Consider the following 18378-nt stretch of genomic DNA (forward strand, 5'->3'; position numbering starts at 1 on the left):
ACCCTTTCAAATAGAGGAGACAGACTAATTTTAGTTTTATTTATTGTCAGTCCTGATATTATTAGTTGTTGTCTTCTTGGGGTTTAAAAAAACAAACGCCAATTGTTGTTTTATTTACATTCTAAGCTGCCTTGAGTTCCACAAAGGGAGATGGGTGGCCAGTAAGTGTTTTAAATAAATAATTTATTTGGTGTAGTGGTTAAGTGCGTGGACTCTAATCTGGGAGAACCGGGTTTGATTCCCCACTCCTCCACTTGCACCTGGCTGGATGACCTTGGGCAAGCCATAACTCTGGCACAGCTGTTCTTGAAAAAGAGCAGTTTCTGTCTAGAGCTCTCTCAGCCCCACCTGCCTCACAGGGTGTCTGTTGTGGGGAGGGGAAGGGAAAGGAGTTTGTAAGCCACTCTGAGACACCTTTGGGTAGTGAAGGGTGGGGTATAAATCCAATCTCTTCTTCTTCTAAATTCCCACCATTACTTTTGCCTCCCACTTCCTTCCTTACCGGGCAGTGGAAGGCCGGTGCCCGCCGTAAACCAAGAGGGTGCGGGAAGCGGGGTGGAACACCATGGAGTGGCCAGCGGCCGCGGGTGCCTTGCCCCCCGAGGGCATCACCAGTTCCCAGACCCACGTCCGGAGATGGAAGCGGTACATCTGGGAGGAGAAGACGTCTACCGAGGTGCGCCCTGTCAAAGGAGGAAGAGAATGGCGAGATTGTGGTGAGATTCTTCAGGAGACAAGTAAGAGACCAGGTATTGAATGCAACGAATGGAGCCACCCTGAAAATCAAAGACAAAGAAATAAGAGTTCTGAAGGATATTCCATTCGAAGTAAGGAAGAAGAGAAAGAAATACAGAGACTTGGCGCGGTTCTTACAGAAAAACGATGTCCCCTACAGATGGAGTGTTCCTGAAGGCATGCTCTTCACATTTAAAGACAAGAAAGACAAAAAACTGACTCTGTTGTAAAGGCACGCGGATTTCTACATCAACATGCCAGTCCAGCAGGTGAAGAGGATAAAGATGAAGATGGCAGCAGCAAGGGAAGTGAAGAAGGAGGAGGACTGGAGACTTCTGATGAGGACTTAGTTTCTGAACTGGGAGCGGCTGCCCCTAAACTAAGCTACTGACTGAGAAACAAAAAAGGACAAAAAATGAGTTATTATGATTGTTCTCTAGAGTCTGTTTTAAATGAATTTAAATCATTTCTCTATAGAGTTCTTTATATAGTCAGATATGTTGGAGATTCTAGTACAAGCAATAAGAATTGTGTACTCACTTAACATAGCAAAGTATAAGCTTTTTTACTTAGAAGCTAATTTTGTAAGCATTGTGACTGACCACCATCTCTTGGGTTTGTAGCGGTTTTTCTTTACTTTCACCTGTAGTTCGTAGTTACCTTTCCTTGTTTCTTTGTAGTTTATAGAAAATGCAATTTAGAAAATCCCCTACTGGGGGACAAAAAAAAAAGAGAGGAAGAGATGAGGCTCAGCAGTTCAGGATATTTCCGCAGCCGTTTCATAAGAACAGCAGAAGAGCCCTGCTGAGTCAGACCAGTGAAGGTCCCTCTAGTCCAGCATCCTGTCTCACACAGTGGCCAACCAGTTCCTCTGGAGGGCCAACAACAGGGCAGAGGGGCTGAGGCCTTCCTCGATGTTGCCTGCTGGCTTTGAGATTCAGAGATTAGTGCCTCTGAATGTGGAGGTTCCCCTTAGCCACCATGGCTGGTATCCATCGATAGACTTATCCTCCATGAATCTATCTAATCCCCTTTTAAAGCTGTTTATTCCTGTGGCCATCACTACATCCTCTGATGGCGAATTTCACATTTTAATCGCTTGCTGTTTCAAGTGCTGCAGGTGAGGTGCAGCATGAAGTGGTGGCCAAGAACAGCAGACTCTAATCTGGAGACTCCCCACTCCTTCACATGAAGCCTGCTGGGTGACCTTGGGCCAATCACAGTTCTCTCAGCACTCTCTCGGCCCCACCTACCTCACAAAGAGCCTGTTGTGGGGAGAGGAAGGGTGGGCAATTGTAAGTCGCTTTGAGACTCCTCAAGGTAGAGGAAAGAGGGGTATAAAAACCTTCTTTTCTTCAGTTCCCAGGACATTTAAAAATGTTTTTACTGAATGTGACTACTGAGGTGGCAATCTGAAGGGGGCCATGTAGGTAAAAATGTGAAGGCCCAGAAAAAAACCAGAAAAATTTGGGGGGGGGACGGTCCCCCCCCCCGTTTTTTCCTGAAGCCTTGTTTTTTTCTGAAAAATTGGAAAAATTGAAAAAAGAAAATAAAAGAAATTGATTATGGAACATTTTATTTTAACATGATGAATAAAATATTTTAAGACAAGGTGTTCAAATATTTTCCAAATCATTTATAAAAAAAATATGTATGGTATCAGATTGATCTAATTTCTGTGCACTGAGGACAAGCAAGTCCTAGGTTACAAACTGAACTCTCCAATGCAAGAACAAGATGCATTTCTTCCTTTAGGAGTTGCTATTGTCACAAGAAAAGAAAAAGGTTTCAGTTTTGTTTTTGCATGTGGGTGGGTATTCTGTTTGTAATAACTGTTTGGATACACTATATTTTTAATATGCTAGTTGTGATAATTTCATACCAAGTAAAAATATCCATAGTCATATTTTATGTTCCTAAAGTAACACAATGACTTTCAATCTGGAAAAGAAAAAAGAAGTGAAGGGAGAGTGTTGTTCTTCTGTCCCGAAGCCCCACTTTCTCCACCCAAAATCACTTTCTCGAAGTTGCAGGCAATAAACGTGCCTTGACATGAGGTGATTTTTCGTGAGGGAAAAAGTCTAAGGAAAAGGCTTTTACCAAAATCCACCCTGCCCTCTACCAACTTACATTTTATAAACACAAAAAAAAATGTCCTTAATCATGGAACGGCACATAACTCGGCGTTCCAGTCACTGAAAAGTTATTTCTTTCCTATAATTTGGTATGCGAAACTGACTAAGTGGAGCTGAATTTGGGATCCAGTGGGACGCCGAATCTAAAAATAAAAGGCACAATGGCTCACGAGGAAACCAAGCTTCTGTCCTGCCCAGTCCTCACCCATAGCTGCACTTCTCCATCCAGAAGACGCTTGCTTTCGGCCCCGATCCCCAATTGACCAGCCCTGCCCCCAACTGCGCTCCCAGCTCCGAGCAAAGCAGACTGAATTCACCTCAGAACAAGCTGATCCGCTTGGGCCGTCTGAGCAGGGAACTTGGAGTCTTCTGATGCCCACTCTCTGGCAACTTTCTGACAAATGACCTAAACTTTTTGGGCCTCAATAATCTCCGTGCCCTTGCAAAACTCAGGATCGGAAGTGCGGGGCTTCTAAGTGGGGCTGAGGAAAACTGGGGGGGGAGGCCTCACTCCCCTCCCCAAACCCTGCTCTCAACAAGCTTTGCCCCCAAATCTCCAGGAATTTCCCAGCCTGCAGTTGGCAATCCCACTTGAGGATCACCCGGCACCTCCTTTACTGTGGCAGGGTAGGAGCTTTCGTGAATCACTGCCCACTTCTTGTTCTGAAGAAGTGAGCAGTGACTCCTGAAAACTCATCCCCCGCCACCAACGGTGTTAGTCTTTAAGTGTAAGCCAGTTTGGTGTGGTGGTTAAGTACGCGGACTCTAATCTGGGAGAACCGGGCTTGATTCCCCACTCCTCCACTTGCACCTGGCTGGATGACCTTGGGCAAGCCGTAGTTCTGATAAGAGCTGTCCTTGAAAAAGAGCCGTTTCTGTCAAGAGCTCTCTCAGCCTCACCTACCTCACAGGGTGTCTGTTGTGGGGAGGGGAAGGGAAAGGAGTTTGTAAGCCGCTCTGAGACACCTTTGGGTAGTGAAGGGCAGGGTATAAATCCCATCTCTTCTTCTTCTAAGGCAGCGGTTCTCAACCTGTGGGTCGCGACCCCTTTGGGGGTCGAACGACCCTTTCACAGGGGTTGCCTAAGACCATCGGAAAACGATGGTCTTAGGATAGGGCTCCCAAGTCTCGCCAAATCGCGGCGAGGGATCGCATCCTGCATATCAGATATTTACACTACGATTCATAACAGCAGCAAAATTACAGTTATGAAGTAGCAACAAAAATAATTTTATGGTCGGGGGTCACCACAACATGAGGAACTGTATTAAAGGGTCGCGACATTAGAAGGTTGAGGACCACTGTTCTAAGGTGTTACTGGACTCTTGCTCTTTTCTACTGCTACAGACAGACTAACATAGCTACCCATCTTGATCTCTGTTTTACAGAGATCAGGTTAGGCTTCTGAAAGTAGTTTTTACGGCACGATAACCTTATGATGGTTATTTTTATGATTTTTGGAGGTATTTGATTTTACTCTGTGTGGACTCTCAAGCTGGTCTCTGGAGAGGCCAAACATACAAATTCCACTAGAAAAAACACCGTCAAAGATTGCCAAAATACATAAACGCTATTTAACAATTAAAGGTAAAAGGTAAAGGTTCCCTTGCTCGAAAGCCAGTCGAGTCCGACTCTAGGGTTGCGGTGCTCATCTCCGTTTCCAAGCCGAAGAGCCAGCACTGTCCGAAGACGTTTTCCGTGGTCATGTGGCCGGCATGACTAAACACCAAGGTGCATGGAACGCTGTTACCTTCCCACCGAAGTGGTACCTATTTCTCTACTTGCAATTTCTTGCTTTCGAACTGCTAGGTTGGCAGGAGCTGGAACTAGAGACGGGAGCTCACTCCGTCATGCGGCACACTCAGGTCTCGAACTGCTGAACTACTGACCTTCCACAGCCTGCAGTTCAGCGTCTTAACCACTTGAGCTACGGCAGCTCCCCATTTAACAATTACAATCTCTCATATCACAATTTTAAAGTTGGGGGTGTCACAACATCAAAAGAAGTGCATACTATAACTATGAATATAACTATAAACAAGGCATAGATTACGTTTCCTCCTTCAAAGATAAATATTGGTTCATATAGTCCATTCAACTTGATAGGAGGAATCCACATTTGCAAAACATTTGCAAAAACAGCCTTGGCAAAAGCGCCCGTTCTAGATACTTAAAGGAGACGTTTCCATCAACTTCTTCAGTTTGCCGGCGGCATCGTTGGAGCACGCTTTCAACAATTTCCCTTGACAACAAGGTTCACAGCGTGAAGAGCGAATCCTGAAGGCACGCCTACTTTGCGAAGAAATTAAAAGCCGCTGCTCCGCATTCCTCACCAAGGACCCTGCCGGCTTCACCCCGTAACTCACCTCCAAAGACGTACAGCCATTCATCCACCACGGCAGAGGCGTGGCCAGCCAGTCCAGGGGGCATGGAAGACCAGGTGGTGTTGGGGGGCAGCAGCTCCTGCCAGCGCCCTTCCCGCGGCCGGTACATCCAGACATCGTTGGCGAGGGAGCCGCTGGCCAACTCGCCCCCAAAGAGGACCAGGAAGCCCTCCCAAGCCACCGCGGTGTGGGACTGACGTGCAGACTGCCAAGAGAAAGGGCCAAAGGGAAGGACGTGAGGTGGGCCAGAATGGGAAGCTAAAAGTCTCTCCTCTTCACGGCCGCTTCAAACCGTCTGAAGATGAGAACCAGGGTCGCCAACCTCCAGGTGGGGCCTGGAGCTCTCCTGGAATTACGATTAGCAGGGCTCTTTTTGTAGAAAAAGCCCAGCAGGAACTCATTAGCATAATAGGCCACACCCAACAGCAGGAACTCAATAGCATATTGGGCCACAGCCCTGACAGCACAGCTCATTAGCACATTAGGCCGCACCCCCTTGTTACCAGAAGTGTGCTCATCCAGCCACACCCACCTTTTGCTTCTTATTCTGTTTACCTTGTTTGTTGTCAAAACCCAGGGCCTTTTTTTGTAGCAGGGACTCCTTTGCATGTTAGGCCACACACCCCTAATGTAGCGAATCCTAATGAGTTTCTGCTGTTGGGTTAGCCTATTATGCTAACGAGTTCCTGCTGGGCGTGGCCAACTTGGGAGCCAGCCGGAACTCCGTTCCTGTGCGTTCCTGCCCCAAAATAGCCCTGACGATTAGTCTCCAGGATTCTGACATCGGTTCCCCTGGAGGAAGTGACGGCTTCGGACACATCCCTGCTGAGCTCCTAAGACTCCGCCCTTCCCAGGCCCTGACCCCAACTCTCCAGGAGTTTCCCAAGACAGAGGTTGACGACCCGATTGTAAACCCAGATTTACGGTCACGTTATGAACATGCTCAGTAGGCCGCAGTGGACAGCTCAGACTCTGTGGCAAGTGCCCATGCGGTACACGCCCATGTCCTGTTCACACATCATGTTCTTTGGTGAAATGCTTCCGACATCTCATGATCAAATCCACAGGGGTCATTTCCTGCGGGAGTGCACAAAAGCGGCGCTCCAGCAGTAAAGAGCCCGGGGGCGGGCACATGCAACAAGCCCCACCCCCTGCTCCCAGCAGCCCTCAGTCAGAGCAAGAAGCAGCCAGGTAAGTTGCAGAGCTCCCCCCGGCCCCCCGGTCCAAAACAGTCCAGTGGCACTTTTAAGACCAAGGTTTATTCAGGTACAAGCTCTCCCTCCTCTGCTAGGACAGATCTGCATGTCCCCCCCCCCCCAATAGCTAGCAATCCAAAACAGTCTAGTGGCGCCTGAGTGCTGGGTGTTGCCTTCTGACACACTTCCGGTGATGTCAGGGGGGGTGGCATATGCAGGGGGCAATATGATTGAGCTTTATAAGATTGTGCATGGGAAAGAGCAGGTAGAAAAAGAGGTACTTTTCTCCCTTTCTCACAATACAAGAACTCGTGGGCACTCCATGAAATTGCTGAGCAGTCGGGTTAGAACGGATAAAAGGAAGCCCTTCTTCATCCAAAGAGTGATTAACACATGGAATTCACTGCCACAGGAAGTGGTGGCGGCTACAAGCATGGACGGCTTTAAAAGGGAATTAGATAAGCATATGGAGCAGAGGTCCATCAGTGGCTATTAGCCACAAGGTATAGATAGGGGCTCTGGGGCAAGTGATGCTCTGTCTTCTTGGTGCTTGGGGGGGTCAACAGTGGGAGGGCTTCTGGTGTCCTGGCCCCACTGGTGGACCTCCTGATGGCACTGGTATTTCTGGCCACTGTGTGACACAGAGTGTTGGGCTGGATGGGCCTTTGGCCTTTTCCAACATTGGCGTCTCTTATGTCCTTATGTTCTTTTGTTATGCTAGTGAGTTATGCTAATGAGCTCCAGCACCACTTTTTCTACTAAATGACCCATGCCAAATCCCATGGCAAACTGGCTCCCGAGGACGGCGGAAAGGGGACACTTACCGGAGAGGGACTGAGAATACGCTGATGCCAGATGTTCGTGGTGAAGTTATAGAAGACGAGGTCGCCCAGGGCTGTGTTGAGATCCAGACCTAGAGTAGAAGAAGCAAAAATGCCATTCAGGACTTCAGCCCGCCCAGACTTGCTGGGATATACCAGCTTGTCCAATGGGAGATAAAGACGGTTCTTTGAACCTGCCGCTCCTTCGAATCTGCCGCTACGCGCCCAATCCTGGCCGCCACATCCTCTTACGATGTAAAATTTCTGGAAATGTTTAAGCATGGGTGGAGGGCACCCAATTTTTTTTAACGCAAATGTCAGGGAAAACAGATATAGATGCAATATTTTCTTTCTCATCACATCTTATTTTACTGCTTCTATTGCATAAAATGCATAGTTTCAGCCAGGGCTATTTTTGGGCAGGAATGGAGTTCCGGGTGGCTCCCGAGTTGGCCACGCCCAGCAGGAACTCATTAGCATAATAGGCCACACCCAACAGCAGAAACTCATTAGGACTGGCTACATTAGGGGTGTGTGGCCTGACATGCAAAGGAGTCCCTGCTATAAAAAAGCCCTGGGTTTGGACAACAAACAAGGTAAACAGAATAAGAAGCAAAAGGCGAGTGTGTCTGGATGACCACACTTCTGCGAACATGGGGTGTGTGGCCTAATATGGTAATGAGCTGTGCTGTCAGGGGTGTGTCCTAATAAGCAAATGAATTTCTGCTGTTGGGTGTGGCCTATTATGCTAATGAGTTCCTGCTGGACTTTTTCTACAAAAAGAGCCCTGGTTTCAGCTGTGTACAAAAATGTGCTATTTAAGGAATTTAGAAGCATAAAAGTCTTAGAAATGGGCAAGCGTGTGTGAGGGAGGGAGGGAGGATGTTGACAAGCTCGAGCGCGTCCAGAAGAGGGCAACCAGGATGGTGAGAGGGTTGGAATCCAAGTCTTATGAGGAAAGGCTGAAAGAGTGGGGTATGTTTAGCCTGGGAAAGGGAAGGCTTAGAGGGGACATAACTGCAGTCTTCAAGTATTTGAAGGGCTGTCGTGTAGAAGATGGAGCAGATCTATTCTCTCTTGCTCCGGATTGCAAGACTAGATTTAATGGGTGGAAATGACAAGGGTGTCGATACTGGCTAAATATCAGGAAAAACTCCCTCATTGTAAGAGTGGTTGAACAGTGGAACAGGCTAAATATCAGGAGAAACTCCCTCATTGTAAGAGTGGTTGAACAGTGGAAAGGGAGGTGGTGGATGCTCCTTCGCTGGACGTTTTCAAGCGGAGGCTGGAAGACCATCTTTCGGGTATGTTGTAGGGCTATCGGCTGTGCTCCTGCAGAGTGCAGGTGGTTGGACTAGATGACCTGCAAGGTCCCTTCCAACTCTAACATTCTATGATTCTATGTGCAGCATACAGAAGCAATCTATGCTACCTTAAAGCACACAGAGCATACGTTTTGCCAGTGGAGACATATGTATTTAAAAAGTGGAAAATAGAAAACAACTTTTGCAATAAACAAAAGAAAGTGTGTTATTTAGACACGACCTCATATACTCACAGTAAGACGACCAGCATTATTTGGACAACCAAGTTAAACTTTATAGCACTGAAAACAATGAATTTTTAACAGTGCATTATGGCTGAGCGCATTATATTAATTGTGGACAAAATGTAAGCCACAAATATATCTCTGAAAGCATGTTGCCTATGTCTAGAGCATACACAGGAATTATCTAATACTGTTGTTTTTATGAAAGACAATCTTCATACTGCACATTTTTTGAATAACTTGCCTTAGAAGCACTTCACTTATTCTAAAGGGGGGGGAGCAGGATTTTTTTCAAGTAGAACTCAAGATTTCCAGCTTTTCAAAAAATCCATGTTTTTCAAAAATGCCAGTTTTCCCTTCCACTTAAGAACATAAGAACATAAGAGAAGCCAATGCTGGATCAGGCCAATGGCCCATCAAGTCCAACTCTGTCACACAGGGGCCAAAAAAATACCAGGTGCCATCAGGAGGTCCAGCAGTGCCCCCCCCCCAAGCACCAAGAATACAGAGCATCCCTTGCCCCAGACTGAGAGTTCCTATCTAGACCTTGTGGCTAATAGCCACTGATGCACCTCTGCTCCATACGTTTATCCAATTCCCTTTTGAAGCCATCCGTGCTTGTAGCCGCCAATGCTCCCTATAAGCTGTGGAGTCTTGTGAGCAAAAATTCTACTTTGTGAGCTACTGGGATTAAAGCGGTGAGCGAGCGATTTGGCTGCTGCATCAATTAGTTTGCTCCGGAGCCGTCCCCTCCTGAGCTAAGACAAGAATGTGTGAGCCGGAGGCTAAGAAAACTGTGAGCCAGCTCACACTAACTCAGCTTAGAGGGAACACTGGCCGCCCGCCACCTCCTGTGGCAGTGAATTCCATGTGTCAATCACTCTTATATGATATGCAGCATAATAAGAAAGAATAGCGACCAGGGCTTGGATAGCAGCCACTAGGAGCTGCAGGGAAAGGCTGGTGTGTATGAGAGGGGGAAACAGAAACCGACCCACAGAGTCCCCAGAGCTCTCATCCATCTCCTCTCCCCCTCTTCCTGAACCCCAGATGCCACTTCCAAGGGGTCCTAAACCAGGGGTCGTTTCGTAGAAAAAGAGCTAGGGGAACTCATTAGCATAACTCATTAGCATATGCCACACCCCCTGGATGCGCTCGCCCGCTTCGGGAGAGGGGATCAAAGTGTAATACAAGCCTCCTCCGAGACTTGATCACACCAATCTCAACTCTCTCTTGGGTCTTGATGCCTGCCAGTCATTCCCCCTGCCTGGGGGAAGCCGCGTTGGACCAAAATACAGTCCAAACTGCTGTAAGGAACACCCGTCCACCCTGAGCACTTACAGGGTGCGTCAAATCGCCATTTCACCCCAACCGGAAGCAGAGGGCGGGGCTTCGTCGTGTGCCCCGCCCCCCCGCCCCTCGCCTGGGGGAACGGCGATCCCCCGCAATCCCTCCGAATCGACCCCTGTCCCAAACTGCCCACCCACATAGAATTTCACAAACTAAAAACCAAAAGCTTAAGATCAGAAGAATTGACAAGATACGGGCTGTTCATAAACATTTAAGTGCACGGGTAGGTCATCGTGTGGGTGAAAGGTCCCTCGTGGGGGGGACGGGGGACGGACAATCTCCACGACTCCTTGCAAGCAACCAGCTCATGCAGGAAGTTAGAAATCTTCACCCTCACCTGCTAGCTTTGTACATGCAGGGTGCTTTCCCCACTTAGTTATTTCATTTATTTAGGAAATGTATATGCCTCATCTCCAGGACAGAAGCATTCAGTTGGAGGAGTTGTTCAGTCTCAGCCACCCAGATAGGGTGCCAGGTCCGCCCTGGCCAGCAGTGGGGGGATGGGGGTGGTAGGATTGCCAGATCCATGTTGGGAAACTCCTGGAGATTTGGGGATGGAGACCGGGGAGGACAGGGACCTCAGTGGGGCGCAATGCCATAGAGTCCACCCTCCAAAGCAGCCGTTTTCTCCAGAGGAACCGAGCTCTGTAGTTTGGAGACGAGCTGTAATTCCAGCAGATCCCCAGGCCCCACCTGGAAGCTGGCATCCCTACACCCAGAGAATGAAATGGTTTAAACCTACATGAGTTGCACCCGTCTGCTGCTCCGGCTCAGATCTCAGGAACAGGAGCTTCTGTTGCAACAAACGACCCTGCGGGGCAGTCCCCTTTCCTTCCCCCCACTGTAGAACAGAACAGGGTGACATCTGACCTCCAAAGATATACAGTCCTCCGGTAGAGGGTAGGAAGGCGCCGGCGGCAGCCGTGCGGGCCCGGAAGCTGGGATCCCCGGCGCTCACGTTGTACCACTTGCCGGCTCCTTGGTTCTCGCTCAGCGCCAAGTCGCAGGCCTGCCCCACAAAACCTGGCTCACACTGGCAGCGCCCAGAGTCCTGCGAGGGGGTACAAAGAGAAACGGGCTGACGGAGACAGAGCAAAGAGGCTCCCTACCAAGTGCTAAGAGGCCAGGGTAATCTTCCAGCCAAGGACACACACGATCCGCCCTTACTTTCTGCAGCTTTTCCAATTTTGCATTCGGGAGGTGGAATGTAGATCGGGGGTCCCCAACGTGGTGCCCGTGGGCATCGTGGCGCCCACCAATGCCTCTCCTGGTGCCCGCCAAGTGTTTTTAGAAACTGGGCAGCATCAGGTAGGGCTTTTGCCCAGCAGGGCCTCTGATTGGCCATAGAAGATTTGATTGGCTGTGCAGATTTTTTAAAATGTTGCTTTGGAAGCAGCTGTCGGAACAGCGCAAGGATCTTCACGGTGAAGGTAAGCTGTGGCAGCCATTTTTGTGGCTGGCTCCGCCTCCTGCAGCAGCCATTTTGTGGCTGGGCCCAGAATTCCAAAGTGCGTCAGAATTCCAAAGCTGCCCAGAGCCTCAAGAAGGCTGGTGACCCCCCTGATGTAGATGCCTCGCTCCCAGAAGTCTCAATGGAACGTAACAGCGCCAGCCTCCATAGCCCTGGCTGGCCAAGTTTTCAACAAAAGGAGGAATAAGGGCCAGAAAACTGGGCTCCGATGCCAGACTCGATCCCAAGGAGGCCGAGAGAGACACGGGGTTCTCCTCCCCAGGATAAGCAGAAATTGCACTCGCTAACTCTGAGATAATTTTAGGACACTGAATAAAATCTCACATCGACTAGAAGTTATGCAAATTGATTTGAGAAATAGGTGTCATATATAACCACGTACGTAGTGAAGGCATGCTTCAAAAGCCAGGGGGTCTTTTCAAAATAGCAAAAAAAAAATTATGCAAAAATAAAGAGAAACTAGGTGGAGGTAATTATTTTTTTTTAATTAATTTTTTTATTTCCTGTTTCACCTAACAGACATTCCATCAAAATTCTTTACATGGATAGTAGAGTCCTTAAGCATTTAACAAGTCTTCTAACCATTTACACACCTTCAGCCATCTCTTCGCATGTACCTTCTCATTTTGGTTTCGTAGAGCCAAACTTAAATTGTCCATTTGTGCCAATTCTAATATCTTCAACGCTAATTCTTCTCTAGAGGGTATTATTTCAGTCTTCCGATTTTTAGCCAATAATAGTCGAGCAGCAGTTATTATATAAACTAGTAGATATGATTCTTGCACATTATAACCATCTGGGATTATATTTAATAGATAGTTTTCTGGTTTTAGTGCTAGATTCTTTTCTGGGATTTCCTGAATTATCTTCCTCACCATTTTCCAATATGGTAAAAGGTCCCTGTATTCTTTTTACATTTCCAGCATAAGTTGGAATACCCAGAGTATCTCAACCTTTAATGTAAATGTTAAATAAATAAAGGTTGAGATAATTATTCAGTTTGCAGAATTCCTAGCTTCTTTGGCGCAGAATTCCGGTTGCGCAGATGCAGATTTTTAAATTATTTAGTATAGAACACACAGGCCTCCAAGTATGGTATGGAGGCTATGGGATTAAGACAACAGGAAGCCTGGATTTAGGCAGCAGGGGGAGATGGAGCACGCCCCCTTGGCTGCAAAGACCCCTTACGGGACAAAAACAGTGAGGGCAACAAATCTTACCTGGCTGCAAGTTCCATGGTTCTGACAATAGGTGGCGCAGTCGGGCATTGAACAGTCTTCGCCTCCCCAATCTTGAAAGCAGGTGCAGCGCCCATCGTTGTCGCAGGTCCCGTGCCCCGAACAGCCCATTGGGCACAGTGAGACAGTGTAGGTGGCGTTGAAGCCCAGCAGGTTGTAGTTGGCATCGCTGAACAGATGTAGCAGCATCTGTCAAGCAGAAAGGGTCATGAGCATGCCAAGGGATGGCACCAACAAGAGATGTGAGCGGAGGCCCTAGGTCAGGGGTGTCAAACATGCGGCCCGGGGGCCAGATGAGGCCCCCGGAGGGCATCAGGCCCGCAGTGGAACTGGCCGTCTCCTGCTTCCAGTTCTGCTGCTGCTGCTGCATCGTAGCTTGCTTCACCAGACTCTCTTAATCACTCAGCCATTTCATGTTTTAACCTGGGTCCTGGACTCAGACCTCTGAGCATGAGATTTCTGTGGTGAGTGTCAATAAATCAAAAGTAGGTTTGCGGCTTCCAGAGCTAATGTTTTAAGCGTGTTTTTATTTTTAAATAAAAAAACCTTTGTGTTTGTGTCCTTTATAAAGTTTATCTCTCCGCTACCTGGCATTACATTTTATGACACACGGCCCAACAAGGTCTCATTAATGTCAGATCCGGCCCTCGTAACAAATGAGTTCGACACCCCTAACTTTCGTTAGAACTTCTTCCAACATCAAACTACATGATAACTTCCTGGAAATAATTGTAAGAATGTATTTTTATCAGGTAGTTTGATGTTGGAAGAAGTTCTAACGAAACGGAACATCAACTCCAGAGAATTTCATCGCATCAACTGTTAACGATACCAAAACAATTGTTATTGTAATTTTGTATTTTTGTACTTATTAATGACTCATATACTTTAATAATCAATGGAATCTGTTTGCACAATATTGCAGTATTTGGTGTTATTTCAGGAGAGAAGCTGAGCAAAAACTTTAAAAAAGAAGAATGAATAGACAGCGGCTAGGGGCTTTGTGTAATGTGGTTTTTACAGATATTCTCTTTGGTCATTCTCAAGGCTATTTTTGGGCAGGAACGCAGAGCAACGGAGTTCTGGCTGGCTCCTGAGGGAGAATCCCTTTCCCAAGGAACATAATTTGCACCAATGTTTGGCTGAATTTAAAGAAATAATAAATATCAGCAAAAAAAAAAATCCAGACATGTTCACAGCGGAAACTTGGTAGGAACTTCCCTTTTTAAAGAAATTATATTTTTTATTACAGGATTTCTTAAATCAGAAAAATAAAAATACAGGAAAAAAGAGGGTAAAAAAAGGAATTGATAGAACACAGCAATGAAACGTTCATATTTCAAGCCGCCCTGAGCCTGCTTTGCGGGGATGGCGGGGTATAAATTTGATTATAAATAAATAACTAAATATCTTTCAACGGCAGATACAATCACAAACTTAATACTTAGTCTAAGGTTATGGTTACTTACTCTAAAATTTTAACAAAATCATCAAATCCGCATATCATAAGCAATTTCCAAGGTTACTACTTACCAGAGATTAAAAAGGCAAACACAAATAGACGCAAAGAAAGACAGATTGCTAAACCGATCCCCAAAGGTATCAATGCATTTCCAGCAGATACATGCCTCCTTGGGAAATCTACTCAACACTTAAAATTACAGAAGCTACACTGTGATTTAATTCAGTCTCCAGGGTAAGAAAGAAATCTTGATAAAGGGATCAATATTAAAAAGCTAGTTATAATATACAAAAATACATGTATTTATTAGAAAGACAGTTAAAAACATATAAGGGCCCTACAAAAGCCTCGTTGAAAAGTTGAAGTGGCCTAAAACACCACGGCCAATATGCATGACCTGACGCGTTTCTGCCCTATTGGGGCCTTCTTCATAGGTCAAAGAATATCGAGGTACACGTAACAATAATACATATTACAATAAGATAACCAATAAGTGAATACTGGACCAAAAAAATGAAGGTTAAACAGCAAGATCTATAGACACAAGACAAAGATGTCTGTGAGGACTCTAAAGATGATAGTCATGTGTCTGGTGCCAAATGCACAGCTGCTGAATTAGAACCTTCCAGTTTAGGTCCAAAAACCACTTGTGTGGCTATCTAAGTCAGAGCTAGAGTGTTAAGCTAGAGTGTTAAGCAAATAGCAGTCAATATTCAGTTTCCTCCGGCTTACTCCACTGTAAGGAGTCCTGTTTGCTGTAGAAACCTGTCAACCTATTCAAGGGTGAGCACAGAGAGGAAACCCCTGTTCTCTCTCCATTTCTGGAGCGTTCACCTAGCTAGGCCCCAGCCCAGACCTCACACAGCTATACAGCTGTTAACTGGAGTTAAACTGGTAGAGGATGGATTTAAATCAGAGTATTCTCCTCATCAGACACGGAGGACCAGGCAGATCTAACCAGGATAACAAACTGATCTGAGGTCCAGAGGGTAGCCGTGTCGGTCTGCAGCGGAAGAGCTAGATTCGAATCCATCAGCACCACAGAAACCAACAAGATTTTGAGATCTCTGCTGAAGGGAACGTTGGCTCTCAAAAATGTATACCCTGAAAATCTGGTTGGTCTCTAAGTTGCCGCTAGACTCCAATCTAGCTATTCTGATTTAAATTTAGCATCTTCTGGTTTCCTCTGGAGGAAATGGAATGGTTCCGGAAGGGCGTTCCTGATCACATGACCCAACCTCCCACCGCTGGGCATTCCCACCCCCAAAGATCAGTACCTTGCCAGAGGTGGCCTCGATGGTGGGGGGCAGGGTGCTGCCACTGAGACTGGCCAGCAGGGGGCTGCTGGGAGAATCTCCGTCGTAAATGAAGAGGTAGTCGTAGGTACATTCCGTGTCCATGAACATGAAGGTCAAGAGGATGCGGTAGCTGCTACTGGGGGCTGAACAGGATAGAAAAGAGGGTTACCAAAGCAGTACTAGGAAGGAAACCTTCTAAAGGGGCTTGTACCCATCCTCCCCAATACGACCCAAATCCCGCAAGTCCCCTGTTTCCAATCAGGGGACATGCGGGAGTCTTACGGGAAAGTGAAAAGGTGAAGTCTCGGGCTGCCACTTTTTGCACACACAAAAAAAATGGAAAGAGATTGCATGCGTCTAACATCTGGGTGACAGGAAGAAATTCAAGAGACGGCACTTCCCATTTCTGTGAAAAGCCACCTGCGAAATTTCTTTCTGTCATGCAACTGTGACTTCTTTCAGGAAACCAAGACAGCAATGCTCAACACATGACTTTCCATCACTATGTCCCCAGAGCACCCAGACATGTAAACACCGCAAACAGGGACAGCATTTAGGGCTATCGATTCTGTAAAAGCCAGAAGAGACATGCCTTACTGGCTCAGGCCAGCTGCAGGTAGACTTCTGGAAGCACACCAATAGGACGCCGTGATGACGGGCCACTCCCTGTTTTGTTTGCTAGTATGCAGAGATATACTGCTTCTGTATAAGGAGGTTCTGTTCTTAGACTGCCAGTGCCCAGTTTTGGACCTATCCATTATGGATTTCATCTCATCCTCTTTAAAAGTTAGCAGCTGCCATCACATTTTGCAGTGATTAATATTTCCTTCTGCTAATTCACTTGGGTTTCCGTCACGCTCTCTGCCTGAAGTCTTAAGGAGGACAGCAATTAGAAAACAAAAATAAAAGAATCTAAATATCTGGTAAGGGAAGGCTTCTTTGTTTAAAGACCAGCCAGATTATTCCTAGCAAAACAATGTTGGCTTGAACAGAAATATCCTATAATATCTAAAGGGGAAACCAAGATCTCTTTTTTTTTTAACGTATTTATTTCAGTTTTAAAGTGCATTACATCATGCATGTAAGTTCTACATATAGATATAACAGCTTACAGAGTCCCACAACATCTTATTTAACCATTTACCTCTTCTTTAACCATTTGTAAAACGTTTCCCACCTGTTAAAGATAAAAACCTCAATTCTCTGTGTGTGTGTGTATGTATATATATGAAAGTTTTACCTCAGCCACCTCTACATCTTGCATCCTCATATTTATATATTCCCTGCCTGTTGATTAAAATCTTTCTTCTGTTTTGAACGTTAATTTGGCCTCACGTCCCATTTCGTGAGGGTATTTTAAAACAAGACAGCTCCTGTCTTCGTCTAGTTCCTGTGCTGGGTCATTAGCCCAGACTAGCATCTGTGACAGGGTGGGACAGTTAAAGCTTATAAAATAAAGAAGAAATACACACTACTGAAGGGTGGCTCAGTCACTAAGGGGAGCTAAAAATATTTTCGGCGGGAGAATCTGCCTGGGAGTGGGGAAGCATCAGGGCTCTGTCGTAACAACAAGCGGGGCTTAAGAAAAAGAGCAAAACCTTCTCTGGGTGGAAGCCTCGTCACGTGAAGGCCCCCATCCCCACAGGAATAAGACTGTCCCGGCCCCTTCCGAACGGCTCACCTTCCACCAGCCACTCGCAGTTCCCGTTGACAGAGTAGTTGCCCGGCCCATCGGTCACATATCCAGAGGCGTTGCGCAGCACTTGCCGTTCCCCCTTGCAGTCTCCCCCGCTGGATCGACGGACCGCATACAGGAGTAGCAGCAGCGTCACCAGCCACGTCGGGCAGCCGGCTGCTCGGGGGCCCATGGTGGTTCCTGGATTGCTAAACCGGGCTACCCTTCAGAAGATAGGCAGGCACGTGGCATCGTCCAGCCTGGAAGAATAAGCGAGAACCTGCGTTAGAGCTTAGAGTTTCACCCAGAAGAAAGAAGAGGGACATTAATATTATTCACTAAGGTGATCCCCTCTTCTGATAACCTGAGTCCCGGCTTAGCTCTGGGGCCTATTTTGGATGCCAGAAAGAAGCTTTGGAACTAGGGCGCGCTCTTTCTCTCTCTCGGTCTGGAGATAGATCAAGATCGGCAGCCCATGTTAGTCTGTCTGTAGCAGTAGGAAAGAGTTAAGAGTCCACGAGCACCTTCAAGACTAACAAAATATGTGGCAGGGGAGGAGCTTTCGTGAGTCACTGCTCACTTCGGCAGAAAGCGAGCAGTGACTCACGAAAGTTCACACCCTACCACAAATTTTGTTAGTCTTTAAGGTGCTACTGGACTCTCACTCCTCTCTCTTTTTAATATGCCTATTTTGCGCCCTTGCCCACAGTCAGGTAGCCCAAGCAACTCTCACTTTTTAATATGCCAATTTTGCGCCCTGGCCCACAGCCAGGTAGCCCAAGCAAGCCTTTGGAAGCTAAGCAGGATTGGCCCCAGTTAGTACCGATGGCAGACCACCAAGGAAGTCCAGGGTTGTTCTGCAGAGACAGGCAATGGCAAATCAACGCTGTTCATCTTTGTCATAGAATCATAGAGTTGGAAGGGACCACCAGGGTCATCTAGTCCACCCCCTGAACAATGCAGGAAATTCACAAATGCAGGAAATTCACACACACCCCATACACACACACACCCAGTGACCTCTGTTCCACGCCCAGAAGATGACCAATAAACCTCCAGGATCT

The 18378-nt window shown here is 46.9% G+C and overlaps 1 protein-coding gene across 1 annotated transcript in view; it reads right to left on the bottom strand.

The window, feature by feature from the left end:
• Nucleotides 1-502: 502 nt before the first annotated feature.
• The window catches only part of LOC107115052 (multiple epidermal growth factor-like domains protein 8), a gene marked incomplete at its 3' end in the record, with an annotated part of 20722 nt that continues 2846 nt past the window's right edge, over nt 503-18378 (bottom strand). Inside the window, exons 2-8 of the mRNA XM_015416656.1 lie at nt 17321-17574; nt 15619-15782; nt 12862-13068; nt 11041-11221; nt 7275-7363; nt 5237-5459; nt 503-683 (exon numbers count right to left, since the gene is read on the bottom strand). Coding sequence (XP_015272142.1) covers nt 503-683; nt 5237-5459; nt 7275-7363; nt 11041-11221; nt 12862-13068; nt 15619-15782; nt 17321-17507 — 1232 coding nt within the window. The remainder of the gene's footprint in view (nt 684-5236; nt 5460-7274; nt 7364-11040; nt 11222-12861; nt 13069-15618; nt 15783-17320; nt 17575-18378) is intronic.

This window comes from Gekko japonicus, unplaced genomic scaffold, assembly GCF_001447785.1.
Source record: "Gekko japonicus isolate JY-2015 unplaced genomic scaffold, Gekko_japonicus_V1.1 scaffold6668, whole genome shotgun sequence".
Classification (NCBI taxonomy): Eukaryota; Metazoa; Chordata; class Lepidosauria; order Squamata; family Gekkonidae; genus Gekko; species Gekko japonicus.